This window comes from Marmota monax, unplaced genomic scaffold (genome assembly GCF_021218885.2).
Source record: "Marmota monax isolate L192 unplaced genomic scaffold, Marmota_monax_Labrador192_F-V1.1 WCK01_AAM20220418_F8-fsc00055, whole genome shotgun sequence".
Lineage (NCBI taxonomy): Eukaryota > Metazoa > Chordata > Mammalia > Rodentia > Sciuridae > Marmota > Marmota monax.
The window spans coordinates 3234000-3251579 of record NW_026695205.1 but is presented as its reverse complement, the minus strand read 5'-3'; the positions used below and the strand labels follow the sequence as shown (position 1 = coordinate 3251579).

At 45.6% G+C, this 17580-nt stretch overlaps 1 protein-coding gene across 1 annotated transcript in view; it reads left to right on the top strand.

Moving 5' to 3' along the window:
* Pappa2 (pappalysin 2) overlaps nucleotides 1–16934 on the top strand; it is a 251429-nt gene extending 234495 nt beyond the window's left edge. The window contains exons 22-23 of the mRNA XM_046430234.2: nucleotides 11428–11526; nucleotides 13691–16934. Of these exons, the coding sequence (XP_046286190.1) occupies nucleotides 11428–11526; nucleotides 13691–13765 (174 nt within the window). The 3' untranslated portion in view covers nucleotides 13766–16934. The remainder of the gene's footprint in view (nucleotides 1–11427; nucleotides 11527–13690) is intronic.
* The last annotated feature ends 646 nt before the right edge of the window (nucleotides 16935–17580 follow it).

Sequence of the window (17580 nt, the reverse complement as noted above, 5' to 3'; positions counted from 1 at the left end):
GAGGGAGAGGTGGAAGGAGGGAGAGGATGAGAGAGATTGAGAAAGAAAAAAATACTCAGCAAGCGGCAGAAAGGCCAAGAAAAGTAGTAAACCAAACAGTGAATACCGTGTTTCCTCCCACTGTCTGTGTCCCTGGGCACCTTCCACCACGGATCTGGAAGCTCAGGAGCCAAGAAATGCCGAGCTGCCCGGCAGGTGTGCGAGTGTGGTGTGGGTGGAGAGCACACAGGTTGGGGCCGTGGTGGGACCTCCGGTGGCCAGCTCGGTCCTGCCTCCACCTGCCATAAACTGAAGGCAGGCCAAAAAGCCAGCAGACGGAGCAGAGGGAAGTACAAGCTGCAGGTGCCTGCGGGACCCAGAGTCCCCAGAGGCTCCATCCTTGCCAGGGTCCACCTGCCTTCCCTGCTCTTGTCCCAGCTACAGGTTTTCTGTCATCCCAGCCTCCAGAACCATGTGAGTTCTTGAGCAAAGCAGGTACCACTAAATGTTCCACACAAGACAACTGGTGCAGGGCCCAGAGAGGAGTGGCCAAGGCGTGGCTGTCTAGGAGGTGCAGGCCCAGGAGGTCCTGCTCCAATCAGCTTGGTGCCTACGGTGGCCTGAGATTCTGCTCTGTCTTGTTGGTCTGGATCTTTAAATTTGGTGTCTGTTAAAAGCCTACGTGAGCCTGTTTCTGGAAGGTCAGCTAAGCTATTTTCAGGTGATACTTTGAGGTCAGTAATTGCTAGAACAAATACTTGCGGCAGTTAGAGAACAAGATTGGGGAAAGGTGACCTAATCTTGGGGGAAAGGCAAGAAGAGTGGGAAACGTTCTCACTTCTTAGTTTACAGAGTCAATTCTGAGGCGGCTCCACCAGATGCGCTCCAAGTGTTCATTAGACACTGACTGGTTTGGGAGCTGTGATGGCGCGCAGCTTCCTGCTGAGGGAAGCAGGGAAACAGAAAGCAGGACAACAAAGAAGCGCTCTTTCCTTCGGTCCCTGCAGAGTTGGAACCTCCTGTGTTCCAGGTTTCTGTCTCTGACCTGGAGACCCAGTAGGCTGGCTCCAGTTAGCTGGAGAGGAGTCAGAAATGTTCCCAAGCAGACAATTGCTAAGCTTTTGCTCTTTTAAAGAAGAAAGCCAGGTGTGCTGAGCAAGACTGTATCAGGCCACCTTGCAGCCACCTATGCCCACCATTCAGGCTGTGAAAGCAGGACAAGGAAGTTCTGAGAACAAGGAGGCCCACCCACCCACACTGGAGACATCAGCAAGGGGAGATAGAGTGTCCTTGCTCATTCCTGAGGGAGTCCAGGCTCAGACTCTACTGCACCGTGAACGCCATTCTCTGGGGTCCCAGAGGTCAGCTGCCTGCTGTTGCTGGAAAGCATTTTGAGAAGTGTGGTTCTGTGGTTCCAGAAGGAGGGAGATGAGGCTACCATGAAGTTAGATTTTGACAGCAAAGGACAGAGACCCTGTGTCCTTTGTAGAATTTGGATTGAGTGTACCAGTGACCTGATGGAAGGGAAGGGAAGGTTTTGTTGGTGGCTTTGTTTGTTTTAAGACGTGGAGTTGGGGTTCGATGCAGAAGGCCACATAGTGACTCAGAGTGAAGGAATAAACAGGGTGGCTGGAATCCAGCCCAGGGAGCACCCACAGCCTGCAAAGGTTTCTATGCTCTCTTGGTGGCAAGAGGGGAGAGGGGCAGGGCAAGAGGTCCTGAGCACCTAACCTCACTGAGGCCTCTGGGCCATCAGAAGGCCAGGACACCTGCCCTAGTCCGGGTGGCTGATGCGGTGGCTCTCGACAGAGGGGCAGGTGGCACTTGCCATGGCTTATGCAGGACCCAGTGGAGGTGTATGCCTTTCTCCTTGAGAAGCCAGGTTCTGACTGAGCCAATGTTTCCTGGCACAGATGTACGCAGACCTCACCTGAAAATTCCCCTGCCCATCCTCGCTTTTTGCAACTGTACCTCTGTCCCCCCTCCACTCCTCCCATGCCTTGGGGTAGGCACAATTCACTCGGGTTGGGCCATGTTGGGCCTAGAGGACAGGTAGGTGGGCCACAGATTGGTGTCCTGAGACTTAAGGTGGACAGTCTGTGACTCTGCAGCTTCATTTGCAGCTAAATAAAAGGGGCTGTGAGGAAGTTCATTTTGACTGGAAAATCAGTCCCCAGGATTCTCTCACCTTCCTGTTTTTCTGTGGCACATGTCATAGAAGAAGTACCTGTAATGGTTTGGGGTTTTTCAGAGGCTAATATGTGCAGGTCACCACTCTGGTTTTGAGGAGTGCCCTAGTTTCTGGAAGCTAGAAAGGCCCATGTCTGTTCTCACATGCCTCAGGCCCACTTCCCTCATCCCTTTCCCACTCAGATGTACATTTGTGGTGAGGGAATGGGCAGGAGGCTCTCAGGGATGAGCGCACTGATGGTTTTGACTCTAAGGTGTTAGAAGTTTGAAGTTTTTCTGACCAGAGTCTATGCAGAGAACTTTCCCACCAACCTGGGATGGCTAGCATGATGGCAGACTCCTGCCACCTTCAAGAAGCCATGAGGTACTGGGCTTACTGTGGGGCAGGCACGGACATTCACTCCTTCATAGGTTCACAACAATCCTGTGAGGGGTGTTATTCATTTTCTCACGAGGATGCTGCTTGGATCTACGTGACTTGCCCAGATTCTGGTAGTAGATAAGGAGCGGGGCTGGGCTCTGCAATGGTCCAACTAGCACACCTCCAGGTCTTGATGTTTTCCTGGACAGAAGCTGTTAAGCTCTGGGCACCTTGAAGGAGATGGGAACATTGCAGGTAAAGGAAGTCACTCCATCTCGTTTTTCTTAGCTTTTCTTTTTCCAACTCAATTCATCTCACCTGTTTTTCCAGTGACTATCATTTGCACCCTTCAGGAATTTGCTCTGGTCCTAGTGTCAGACCCAGGAGAGCTGATCACAATCAGGCTTTGCCTTCGGCCCCTGAAAGATACACTTTTGCCATCTTTGTGGGTTGGGCATACAGCACAAGTGGAGGTTGGAGGCCTCTTAAAGAAGCTGCACAACTGCATATGGGTCAGAAACCCTCTGCAGACCCCAAGACCAGACCTCACGTCTGCACCCTCCCCTGTCCAACAAGTGCGTGTGTCCTCATTTTCCTTCTTTCAACTACTTTTGCTTATAGCTGTTTGCACAATTGACCTTTGGCCTTCAAGGAGATATTCTGCAGTTTCACCTGTCAGCTTGTAACCCAGAAGTCCTTGGCATCTTAGCAACTAAAGACTTAGCCAAGGCCTGGATTTGAGTCATGAAGACTTCGGGGCTGATGAGCAGATTTCCTAGCTCCCAAGTGAGCCAGCCAACCTGTGCAGCATTAGCATGACTGTGGCATTCGCTATCAGTCCTTGCAGAGTCTCCATATGAAATATCAGCCAAGTTACTTATAATTCCCTGCCTTGCAAGGGCCAAAACCTAGTCCTCTGTTCTTTGATTATGGATTTGCAAACGTTCCCAGGCTAGCCCTGGTTTGCTGCCTTCTTTCTGCTCGAGTTTTTCATCTCTTTCTGATTTGGGTCCCTCAGGAGTTTCCCTTCCTTTCTTAAGATCCCAGCTGTAGAACCGAGGGAATGTTGTTAAATTTTATTCAGCATTTTTAGATGGTTTATAGAGGGAGAACTTTCAGATGGTGTATTCCTATTTCTTTCTACTTCCATAAATGGATACATACAATACTCTGTACCTAGTAGAAATATACAAATCTGCATATATATACATTATTTATAGATATATGTATACAAATCTTTCTCAGCTCCAGTGTGCACGGTGTCTATGTTTATAAGAAGAAAGAGGAGCTAGGATGTAGCTGTATATCTGTATTCCATTCCCAGAAACACACAAAAAAAGTAAATATAATAAGAAGAAAAGTGCTAGATGCCCTTAAAAGTAGACCTGAGTCTAAATTATGTAATTCTTATAGAGTAGCATGCCTAGCAGATTTTCTAACAGTAGAGGAATAATGGAAAGGAAGGGGTCTGGACATAAAGAGTTCTCCTGCTTCATGATGAAGTTAACTTCCCCCTTCAAATAGGGCAATCCTATTAATTTATCTGTTGAAAAAAATACTACATCAGGCACTGAACTAGAGGCCTTTGATAGTGTATTTGGATAGTATAGCTTGAGCTTTTGATTGATAGTATATTTGGACTATGAAGTTCGGTAATGCACCTACATGAACTAAACCATAGAAACTGGAGGCAGGAAAAACTTTGGATCCAGGAAGATGGATGAGATATTCCAGAGGAAGTTGTAGCTAAGGAAATATTCCTGCCCAATCTACTCCAAGGTATCTATTTTAATCATACGTTTTCCAAGATGGCAGCAAACCCAAAGATATGACTTCACGGGACACTCCCATCCCATGGGGTGAGCCCTGGAAAAGTGCAAGAGCGCCATCCCTTTCTTCCCTCAAAGGACTGCAGTGAGCAGCCAGCACCTGCTTTGAGCATTCTGAGGCCCAGAAGTAATGCTCTGGGTTGCAAGCAGCTCTTGATGTGCATGGAGCCCAAGGTTGCTTCTTCCTGGAGACATGGGTCTCTAGAGAACGATGGGTCTACCAAGTCCCATGCCTCAGAGAAACTAGAATGCCAGGGAGCTTATTTGGGACAAAACTAGACCCACAACTGAGGAAAAGAGAAATGAGGCTGTGAGCCCCAGGGGAATTGAGATTATGATTTTTCTTTGTCTCTGTGTTGGATTGCTAGATTCATTTTGCACAAATGCCCCATGTATGTGTTATTCATCACAACCAAAATACCTGACAAGGGGCTGGGGTTTTGGCGCAGAAGTAGAGCACTTGCCTAGCATGGGTGAGGCCCTGGGTTTCATCCTCAGCACCACATAAAAAATAAGTAGATAGATAAGTAAAATAAAGGTAATTTTTTTAAAGCCTGACAAGAACAATTTAGAGGGGAAAATGATTATTTTGAGCTCATGATTTCAGAGATTTGGTCCATAGTCATCTGACTTCATCACTCTGGGCCTGAGGTGAGGGAAGCATCATGGTGGAAGGGTGGGGTAGAAGAAAGCTCCTCGGCTCATGGTGGCTTGGAATAAGAAATAGTGCTAGGATCCAGGGAGGAATATAAACCCCAAAAGTATTCTCCCTCTAGTGACCTACTTCAGTCACACCCCACCTGCCTACAGTTGTTACCAGGTAGTCAATCCATATGATTAATCTATCAAATGGATTAATCCACTGATAAGGTTAAAACCCTCACAATGCAATCATTTTGCCTCCTGCATTAACACAGGAGGTTTTGGAGAGTACCTCATATCAACTTGTAATGATTTCTAAATCCCCTTTGTAGAGACACCAAAGGAATTTAAGTTGCCCTTTGTTCCCAACAAATTAAATGCATAGTGAAATCATCAGATGGTGTTCATGTGGCATCACAGAGAGAACACCAGACCAGGAATGAAGGAATTGGCTCTGTTCCCAGGTTTGCCACTAATTATCCTTAAACACAAGACAGTTCACTTTTTTAAGACTCCATTTCATCATTTATAAAATGAAGGTTTTATACAAATAGTCTTCAAGGCTCATCTATTCTTAGAATTTCATTTATCTATGTCCCTTTGGAGTGCAGGGAGGACAACTCTCTTTGACATAATGATTTCATTTCATTTGGATATATACCCAGTAGTGGGATTGCTAGAGTGTATGGTAGTTCTATTTCTATTTAAAATTTTTTAATTAGTGTACTGTAGTTATTCATAATAGTGGGGTCCATTTGACATAATCATACATGCATGGAATATAATTGCATCCTCTTTCCCCTCCTCTCCTCCCTCCCCCTTTTCCACTTCCTCTACTACTACTGGCCTTCCACTTCTTATTTAGTGCTTTATAGATATACATAAAGTTGGAATTGACTGTTGTACATTCATTGCATAAGTTTGTCAGTTTCATTCTGCAATTTGTTCCTTTCCTGTTCCCCTCCTCCCCCTCAGTCCCTTTCTCTACTCCACTGATCTCCCCTGGGTCTTCATGGGATCTGCTCCCCCCCCCCTTATTTTGCTCTAGCTTCCACATATGAGTGAAAACACTTGACCCTCACCTTTCCATGTCTGGCTTATTTAAATTAGCATGATGCTCTCCATCCATCTGCCAGAAAATGCCATCATTTCATTCCTCCTTATGACTGAGTAAAACTCCATTGTGTATATCACCACATTTTCTTTATCAGGTCATCTGTTGATGGGCACCTGGGCTGGTTTCATAACCTGGCTGTTGTGAGTTGTGCTGCTGTGGTCATTGATGGGCCTGTGTCCCTGTGGCATGCTGAGGAGCCTCCATGCTATTTTTCACAATGCTTGTACTATTTATATTCCTACCAAAAGTAAGCAAGGATTCCCTTTGCTCCATATCACTGCAAGCACTTGTGATTTTCTGTCTTATTGAGAAGCAAGTAGTGTCCCTGAAGGCCCTCCAAGGTCTCCCAAGTTTTGCCTGAGATCCTAAGAGAGGTGCTGTAATAGGACTCCCCCTTTTATATTCTTTGCTGTCTTTGGGTAGGAAGCCCAGGCAGGACAGACACAGTAGGCGGAGACATGGTGTCTGTTTTGTGCTATTACAGCAAAATACTTGAGCCAAGGAAATTTAAAATGAGCAGAAATTTACTGGCTCACTTTTCTAGTAGCTGAGAAATCCAAAGTCAAGGGGCCAGCATCTTGTGAGGCTTACTCATGGCAGAGGTGGAAGGATAACAGAAGGTAGGGTAGGGCAAGGGAGAGGGCAAATGTGTCCTTTCATGAGGAGCTCTTTCCTTTGATAAAAGCATTAATCCCTTCATGTTTTTGTTAGCTTTATTTCACTGTGACCAAAAGAACTGACAGGAACAAAGTAGAGGAGGAAAAGTTAATTTTGGCTCATGGTTCCAGAGGTTTCAGTCCATAGATGGTCAACTCCTAGCTCTGGGCCCGGGTAAGGCAGCACATCCTGGTGGAAGGGCGTGGTGGAGGAAAGCAGCTCACAACGTGGCATCAGGACGTAGAGGGAGCTCTGTTGTCCAGAGACAAAATAAAGGCCCACCTGCCTTGACCTGCCTCCTCCAATCAGGCTACCTGCCTACAATTTTCACCCAGTTAATCCACATCAGTGGATTTTCCCACCAATCAGGACACAACTTTAATACTTTAGTCATTTCACCTCAGAACCGTCTCGCATTATCTCACATAAGCTTTGGGAGACACCTCATTTCTAAACCACAACACTTCATGAAGACAGAATCTTCATGCCCAATTACCTCTTAAAACTCCTCACTTCTTCATATTGTTGCAATGGCAATTACATCAACACAAGTTTGGGAGCATAGATATTCAACCCACATGGGATGAGAAGGAGAATGACAATCAGACAGAATGTCACCATTCACTGGAGCACTGAAGAAAAAGGGAAGAAGTGCACAGATTCATCTACTGTACCTAGAGCTTCATCCTGCTGCAAGGGCTCCTCCAGGTGCCATGCCACAGCTACTTTGGAAAAGGGCTTCTTTGGGGCCTGCTGTAGCCTAGTGAATGTGAAGAAATGGACGTGGGTCTGATTTGTTACTCTCAAAATTGGGAAGTTGGATAGAAAAACTGGTGTTTGGCATCAGGTGAAGATATGCTTAACCTCTCCTTGTCTGAAACACTCTCTGACTAACAGAACAGGATTCTCCCCCACACACCTTACCTACAGGGAGACAGTTCCTTTTGGCTGAGATCCCAACCTGTAGGTGAGCAGAGCAGAAGGTCTGAAGAGCAGGTGGCCTTCCTAAAACCTCAGTGTAGTCTCCAGTGCTATTGCAATATGTGGAAGAAAAATGCCCTTAATCTGATTAGAGTAAGGGCGGCTTTATTAGCCAATCAAAGTTTGAGGAGCTTCCCTGAGGGTGGGCTCTGGGATGGGCAGCCTGGGACTCCCCCGCCCCTCTATTTTCATCCTCTCCTCCCTCTTAGACCACCTCCTCTTCAGAATCTCCCAGCCCTAGGCAGAACCAACCTCTGACAGCAGACTCTCCCACCCCCAAGACCCCAATTAAGTTTTCTCCACTTCTTGATGCTTGCTCTGAGCTACCACACTTAGCTAAAATTTCTTACAGTGGGTTTCCTCAAGGGGCAGAAGCATGTTTTAATTATCTCCGTGTCCCCATATTAGTACCTCACCCATGTAGGCACAGAGTAAAGAACACAGAGAGATTAAATGAATAGCTACAACCACAGGCATCACAGAGGACACCATCTCTGCCCTCACCTTATGACAAAGAAGCTTTAAAATAGGAACTGCCACTGGGCCAAAGGGGCTGCCCTTGCCCTGCTATAAGGATGCTCTGCTGTGGGAATAGCATTAATACATAAAGACAAAATTATGTGCACATTTGGGAAGTTTCCAAAGTGGTACAGGTAGTGTGGACGGAGAGCCTTTCCTGCAAGTGCGCCGTGATTCACACACAGCCATCCATTTGGCCACCTTGACGTCCTGGAACACAGCTAACTCTGGAGGCTGGCATGACAGGCCTTCCTGTGACAATTGAGACAGGTCTCCTGAAGCTCATGCCCCACAAGAAGGGCAGCCCAGGCTGTCTCTCAGATTTAGATATTTAAATGAGTTATAATTCTAAGGGCTTGAATGTTTGCCTCAAAGATAAATCAGACCTGAATAGTGTGTGTGTGTGTGTGTGTGTGTGTGTTAAGGAGGCACATTTAGGAAAGAGGAGAGCTTTCCCGTGCAGTGAAAATAACAGTCTTTGTGTTGATGCCTATGTGTACTCTCAGTGGTTAAAAGGCAGATAAACAGGTATTTCCTAAACATTTTTTCCTTTATCAAGATAATTGAAATAAAAATGGAAAAGGGGCCCATAAAGAATAAGTTTCAGGTATTTGAAAAATGCACTTGGTGTTATGGGAAAAAGTAAGCATATGTTTGTGTGGCGAAACTCAGCCACGTACACAGTGTGCCTAGAGAGCAAGCCCAGGACCCTCCCTCGGGATGTTTCCTGGGAGCAGTGGTGGCCCAGATCCAACACCTTGCAGTCACTGAGGTTGGAATCTCCTACTCTACATCCAGTCTTCAGAGGCTTTCAAACTTTGGATCAATTAGTCATTTTCCCTCCTAGTTTTCCATTGTAACTTTGTACTCAAGCTGTCAAGAGTCCCAGGCACATGTTGCCATAGGAGACTCTGTTTGTTGAGGGTGGAGTGGTTGATTTTGGCAGGTTGGGGAGGAGCAATTAATTCTAATAGGTATAGAGTACATTAAATACATGGGTCTTTTCAACCTTTTCTCTGAATTTCTGCTCCTTTTCATAAATTTTCTTCTCTTCCCAAATGATCATTTAAAAGCTGAAAAGAAGGAGCTTCTAGAAATCATTTGGGATCATCACAGTAGAAGTCTAATGGGACATAGAAAAGCTCACATTGACCATGACTGCCCTTTTCAAAATACCTTCCCTAGTGTTCTTGCGATAAGAAGCCCTCTGTGGTGAGGCCTCTGCAAATCAAGATTTCCAGGCATTCCTTACTCAACCCATTCAAAGTGAAGGTTGTTTTTATGAAAAGGAAGACATCTTTAGACTCACCTTTAATTCTCCATTTGAAGAACATACTTACATGTGTATAAGAAAACTGTTTTGGATGTTCTTTAAATTTTTATAGAAAAATACATGGAAAAGAAAAAAAGGAACAGATGAAGTTTTTGTCAATGTGTCAGTCCAGGTAGGAGGAAAAGAAACAGATGTAGTGTTAGATGAGAAAAATATTCTCTAAACACTTGAAAAAGGCCTAGGAAACTCTGGGGAATCTCAGCAGATATCTGGTCCTCCCAGGAGGATCCAAGAGCATCCACAGGATGTGCCAATTGTATTTTAACTCTGACTATTTGGCTGCAAGTTTGGACCCAAGTCCTGAATGTACATTTAGTCCAAGTTCTCCAGAACTGTAGGGACAGGCTCCAGTGTTAAAGACAAACGCCCATCTCGAAATCTTTGTCTTGCATCCCAGAGCGCCCTGTGTTGAAAACAGAATTCATTCTCACTTCCTGCTCTCCGCTGACATTGCCATACAGATGTGCAGCAGCTGTTGTGCTCCACACAAGCGCAGCAGCTTCGCAGAGGTTGGCAACCTGGTCTGCATGTGGAATGGGCTGTGCAAATGAGCTCAGGGCCCCACCGAATACATCAAAACGTTGAAGTAATCGCTGGGACGAGTCTGTTCTGACATAGCTCAATTGCTGAAAATTATTTAATGATCATTTCTGAGTTCAGTGATCTATCTCATCAAAGCCCAGTGAAATAGGGAATAATCCTTCTATTTGACATTTAGGGAGGCCACGGGGAGAGAAAGTGATTTGAACATGGAAACTGGGAGGTGACCTTAGAATCCCAGAGTTTTGTGACCCAAACAGTTTGTGTGCGAGATGTGCGCTGAGGCTTTACAGTTGGGCGTGAGCTCAGGACAGTGAGCAGCTGCTGCACCTGAGAAGGTGGGCTGCCTGCCTGCCGCCCAGGGTGCTGTGGGCCGTGCTCCCCTCAGAGGTGGTTCCCTGGAGAGGCAGTTGTGGGCTGCTGAGCTATTTGTAACTGCTCGTTGCTGTTCTTATCACACATTCCCTTCGAGGGTGAAACACTCCATTAACTCTGGTTTCTTCTGGGCCCCTTTCCCATTTTGGTTCCTGTTAACTGGCAGCAGTAACAGCAGTGAGTGAAACAGTTTCACTTTCTCTGCTCTAACCCTGGGCCAAGCTGCTGGGCATCAGGTGGCTGCGTGTGTGGGAACATTCCTGTGCTAGCCCTGGTGTCCTCAACCCTAGGACCACTGCACTCCGGACAGACATCCTTGCAGTCTTTAGAACACCCAAGGACTGCTAGAGTCTCTAAGCACCAGTCCTGAGTACACCAGGTGACAGGCCGGGGATTGTGGTTCTCAAGGTGGGAGGAGCTGCAGAAAGCCAAGCTATGTGCCAAGCGCTGCCTGAGCCCAGCTGCTAGCTGTGTGACCAGACGATTCCTATCATCTCTATGCACCCCTGGTTTCTCACTGACAAAGTGGGACTTTTAAAGCGAATCCTGTCTAATACACAGACCTTTTCTGAGGTCAACAAAGCTAAAATGTGTGAACCTTTTTGTAACCTACATATTATAAAGACCTAGTATTTATAAGAAGGCAAAAAAGTTGATCAAGGAATTTAATGAGTATCCCAGACCTTACAGTAGGCCAGGAGCAGGTTCTGCAAGAGCAATCTGACAATTTCTTAGGCCCGATGGTCTTATCTCAAGGTTTTTCCACCTCTTGAGGATGTGTCCTGCTCCTGAGGTGCTCATCCATAGTCTCTCTGGAGCTCCATGGGGGGCTGGGGTCGGGGAGTGGGAAAGAGGGCCAGAGATAGCAAAACTGCACTGGACTCTGACCTCAGCCTCCTTACAGCCTTTTCAAGCAGATGGTTGGTGTGACACGATCAACAACCGGGCCTACTGCCACTATGATGGAGGAGACTGCTGCTCTTCTACACTCTCCTCCAAGAAGGTACGTGAGGGTGCCTGGGGACAGCATGGGGACAGTGGAAGGAAGGCAGGTTCTCTGGCCAGCTCTGCTTCACAGTGCAGCAGACTTGATGTTTTAATCCCCAAGAGAATGATAATGACATTAGAAGTTATAAACATTGGAATGTCTAAAGTGACAAGATTGAGGGTAACAGTCTTTAGTATAGGGTCTTAGAAAACACCAGTCCTTTAAATTGTCAATCATAAATGCAATGGCTTTTTCTAATGAAATTCTCATATCTGCTCATCATTGTCCGGGAAATTCTTCTGTAGGCAGGAAAAACAATGGTTTCTAGCCCTTAAGGATACTAGGTTACCAGTGAAATGCTTCCCCTCTATCATTCATCTTCATAATTAAATTAATAGTCAGATGGCGTCATACAGCGGTATTGCAGGCACATGTTCATCAGCTGCTGAGCACCACCTGGAGTGCTCTCTGAACCAGACCACAGTCGTAATCCCCTTCTTGATACCTCTGATTGCTGTTATGCTTGGCTCTGTTAAATTTATAGACAGGCTCAAGTGAAGTCTATAAAATTAAATAGGCTGAAATTTTATAATAAAATAGGTGAAAATCCAAGTGCTCTGAAGATATTTGAAGCTAGTTGGCGAGCTTGATGAATCAGAAAAATGCAGCCATTATTTCCTTCCTCCCTCCTACCTGTCTCCACAATAAAGCCACGCCTACCAAGGTCACCTATATGTGGATCTGAATACTTTCTCTTTCTTTGCTAATATATTTTGCTGAATCTCTGTGTGCTGGGCACTATTTTCACCATTTAAATGAACTAACTTATTCAGTACAAAGCATGTAGGGGCTCATCATATCACTATTCAATTTGGCCCTCATTTGCTCTAAAAATCAATAAATCCTGAACTAAGACAAACAGGTCAAGAGCTTGGGCCACAGGTCAGAAATCAGGCCAGCTGGTTCTGTTCCATCTTGTGAAAATAACTGTGGACAGAGACCATCTTTCTTATACAGGAAGCTTGGATTCTGGAGGAAGAAGGCAGGCAGCTCTCCCCCTCTCACTCTGCAAACCTACGACTTATCTTTAATGGACGTCAGTGCCTGTCACTCACAAGAACTGGAGTGTAGAGGAACACCCCCTCTGTTGACTACTACAACACACTTTACTTCATTTGTGCAAATATGCTGGGATACTTCCCCAAACAACCCCACCCATTCTCTAATCCACTTGCCCAATCCCGAGCCCATCTCTCCAGTGTACTAGGACCAGTCTTGTATATGATATGTCTATTCAATTTTATCTCATTTGATTGCCAGTGGCCAGAGGGTAAAATATCTAACTTTTTAAAATTAATTTTTATTTGTTTTAATTAGTTATACATGACAGTAGAATGCATTTATGCATTTTGATCTTTTACACCATGTTTCCAAAATGTCCAGTTCTCTTTGATGCTGGTTATAGACACTCAAATAGGGCACTCATCTGCTGGTATCAGTGAAAGCAGGAAGAAGACAACTTTTGCTTGACCACTCCTGGCACAAAGAAGGGAGAATTACACGAAAGGAAGCAATACCACCACAAAGAGTGAGTGGGTGGCACCATGCCAAAGCATATCCTGGGCTCAGGAGAGCAAGACTTCATGTGTTCAGAAATGTCAAAGATGATCCTAGTGTCCCAAGACCACTGAAGAGTGGAGCCAGAGAGACAATCTCCAGAGCTGGCTTTCCACATAGTCCTTCCACTGTCCTGAGTTAAAGCAGGTAGCCCTGCCTTCCATAGGAGGGAATGAGCTAACATCAATCCCTCCAACACACAGGAATATTGTGACGATGTTAACAGCAACAAAAACAATAGTGTAAGACATACGAGGTATCATTAGAAGTAGTCACTTTAGGTGTCTGGCCACGATGAGCATCTCACACCCATCAGTTCACTTAAACCACACACTCTGTTTATGTTGTCCTTCTCACTCTCTGTATGGAGAAAGCAAAGTGAAGAAGGACGATCTTGTCTGAAATGACATGGTGTGTGAGAACTGAGGGTTCATTCCAGCTCTGTGATACTGAATTGTGATCCTACTTCCTCCAGGACCGAGTGAGAACCGTGGAAGCCAGTGGAAACATGTGGCACCTGGCACGCACACCCATTATTTCAACTTCTCTTTCCTTCCCCTAGGTCATTCCATTTGCTGCTGACTGTGACCAGGATGAGTGCACCTGCCGAGACCCCAAGGCAGAAGAAAATCAGTAACTGTGGGACCTGGACTGAGCCCATCCCTCCTCTGCCCTGGAGGCAGGCAGAGTGAGAGGCCTCCACAGGAGGAAACACAGGGCAGGTGAAGGAGAAAGGTCACCAAGTGGAGGAAGAGAGCGTGTGGACCATCTGTTGAGAAACACGAGAGGATATCTATAGGTGTCAACTAACATATCAACTAGTCCAAGTAGGGAAGAATTATAGGCAAAAGTTTCTTTAAATTGGCAGTTGATTAAAAGAGGAAGGAGAAATCAGATAGATAAACAAGGACCCTCCTCCCCATCAATATTCTAGTCCACCCACCTTAGCTCCTGCCTGACTCCCCACTCTGCACCCCACTGACTGCTCAGCCCCACCAAACGTGTAATCCATTATCAGAATGCTAGAAGGAAACTTGCCAGGGACACTCTGTCAATGCCCATTTCAAATGGATTGTCACCTTTCAGGGCTTGTCTGCTCTAAACTGGCCTTTCCCTTCCTTTTGTGTAGTCTCTCTTAAATAATGAGGTTAGTTAATAATTCTTTATAAGTATTTAAACATAATTATATAAATATATTATATATTATATTTTTTTGCTGTTTACTAAGCTGAAAATTACCCATTGTTCCACACATGCTGCTGTGAAGTTCATGTCCAAAATGAATGCTGAGGCTTTGAGGACAGACACACAAGTTCTTCTGCCATATTTCTATGTGTAGGGATTGGCAGGTTAAATGGGAAGTGGAGGAGAGGGAGATCAGATAGGATTCTGTATGCTAGCGTGCCAGCTAATCATCTTTTTATGCCCTGGGAGCTGGGCCCACTTAAAGGGGATGGGAGTTGGAATGATAGCACTAAACGGCATGGGAAGTTGGGCGTGACACCCACTGGGGGTGGGTCCAGGGGAACAAGGCAGTGGTTCTTAAGCACCTATCAAAAAAGAATGTAGTGTTTCCTCCCCAATTCTCAGAACTGTCAACTGGATTTTCTGCACTTTCATATGTGCCTATTCCAATGTGGCCATCTACCAGCTGGTCAGCAAGTTTGTGTTCAGGCTCATCCTCTGAGCACCAGGATCACAGAAACTCACACGCTTTGTACTTGGCCTCTTTGTTAGAATTCCCCAAGCCTGTTCATCATGCACACCCACATCACTAGCTGTTGATCTTGCAGGGGAAAACGTTTTAAAAATGACCCAGGAGAAGGATGGGAAGAGATGGAAGAACAGGTGGGGATGAAGGAGCCAAAGGAGGCCATGGAGAGGTGAGGGGTCAGGTTAAATCAGGGCCAAGAGTGACAGGATGGAACAAGTCAAGGAAATTTGGTCCTTGTTCCAAGACTCCAAAGTTCACAGTGGATCCTTTGAGCATTGCGGGGTCTGCAATGAATTTTATTCAAGTGGGTGCATAAAACCTGTGACCAGAGATTTCAATTGGGCAAGCCATGGAAACAACATGGAGCAAGGCTGACACTCTGTGGGAGAAAGAAGAATTTCAACTATTTAGGGTCCATTTTGTTGTCTTTCTCCTTTCCTGGTGGATAGATGGATAGCACATGGAGTGATTGCATTGGCCCTGCCTTTCTTTGCATCCTGGACTCTTTTATTTTTGCACATGGCCTGTGGTAGTTATTTTTTTTTAATAGTTTCTGGGTTAGGCCTTGGGGAAAGAGAGGAAGGAGCCAATTTCTACTCAATGCTCAGTCTTACCTTAGGAAGGGCCTTGAGCCTGTTTCCTTCAAAGTTTCCTCTCCAGGGAAAACCAGGAACAGGCAAACCTTAGAGTTCAGCCATGGCCTCTACACCATTGCTTTCTGTTCTGATTAAGTCTTCTACTCCTCCCATCAACACTGAAGCAACGGCTTTCCAAAAAACAAGAAAAGGAAAACATGATCCACTACTATCAAAATCTTATCCATGCTCAGCACAAGAAATAATATCAGGAATGGAAAAAATGAGGATAGAGCAGTCCGCACACATCGGTCTGTGTTGTGTGGAACAAAGGCTGCAGGCCTTGGGAAGTGGTGGGCAGAGTTTGCCCACCCAAAAACCCCTTGTCCCCAGTATTCTAGCCACTAGGGTAACTGTAGCCTAAATACCACTCACTGCCTAGGTCACCCTTGGTGCCCCAAGGAAGACAAGAAATAGTCCTGATAGGTTTTAATATGGAAAGGACAATGGAAAAGTTTAGGTTCTCCATTTAAACACACAGACACACAAACGCTTTGCAAAATTGTTTTCTTGGGGAAAATATCCAAATTTCTCGACACATGTCAAGCTCTGTTGTGGGCAATCCTTCTTGCTATTGAGGCAGAGTCCTCGTTATCTTGGGCGTTACCCAGCCCAGGGAGACCTGACCTCCAATAAGAAACAAGGAGCCTGTGAATCGGGCCAGCAGGCGCTGGGATTCATCTCTCCATAAGACTAATGGTGAGAAGGTTTCTGTCCTATACTTCATTTTAAAGTACTTTGCTCTCTATTGGTAACATCTGCAATTTACTCACCACCGCCCTGGGAAATAGAGAGGACAATTCCCAGTGTGAGCAGGCTGAGGCTGAGGCTGCGCAGCCATAGTCAGCTGTGGGCATTCAGAGGTGGCAGGTTCTCCCAGTCCTTCTCACTGGCCAAGTGTTGTGAGCACCTTAGGTCATCGAGAGTCAAAGGACTGGTATCATGGCCACAGATCCCAGGGACAACTCACACTTGCTCTATTTGTTGGTCTTTCTGCTGCTCTTACCCACCCATGAGGTCATTGAAGGCCTTTCCCAGGGACTCTTCTGTTTCTTGGTTCCAAAATCACTCTCTGTCTCTTCTTTTTCCTAACAGTAAGGGGCACTAGTGCCCAGGTTGCCTAGGGCTGGTTGACTCCAATGACTAGCATGGCAGCCTCCAATCAGAGAGAGACAGAGGAGAGGTCAGAGTGGGGAGAATGGACAGAGCCCAACAGGAAAGGACATCAGGAGCCCTTCTCGATGCCCCCTCCCATCCCTCCACTGTACAGCATTGGACTTGACACTTCTATTCTGTGTGATCACTATTGAGTGTGTCAGTCAGCACCCAAGGGGACAGTTTGATTGAAAACATAGTGAAAGGAGCTGATCTACTGTATTGTAACGTAAAACAGCTACAGCCAGTTATTTTGTAAGATTATAAGACGTTCATTAAAAAATCAGCACACAAAATGTAAAGTGTGTTTGGTGTTTTTCTCTTTGTTTGAATCATTCCATCACTTCTGAATCACTTTCCATTGTCCCCTGCCAGGTCTGGGCATCAGTCATTGGTTATGAGTGGATGGATGGTTCCTTTCAGTCATTTAAAAACTATTTTTTTTAAGTAAATAGGTTGTGTAAGGAAAATGAACATGAAAATTCACAAGAGGTGATATATACAAAAGTCGAGTACTTAGTGATGATGTCAAATGCCTCAGGAGTTGTGAAAAAATGTGCAAAAATTGTTTACAGTTCAGTGGAAATAATCCTTGCCCCTAGATGCCAAAGGTAGGAGGCATTTGGAGGCTGATATGTGAAGGACACATATAATTTGATAGGCAGAAATTGGGGGTGAAGAATAGAGTTGAAGATGTGAGAGGGTTGTGCATTATTGGATATCTCTGGAAGGTAGAACCAACAAGTTCACATGTATCCTGTATTTGGTAAACACAACCTGTTTAATTCCCATGACAGTTCTGAACATCACAAAGTCTCACTTCACAGATGAGAACAGCAAGCCCCAGCCTAGAGGAGAAAGTTCTCCTGGGTCACATGACTAAGTCAATCTAGCCTGGTCTGTGGAACTCCAAGATACATGAAGAGAAAGAAAACTGGTGATAAGTAA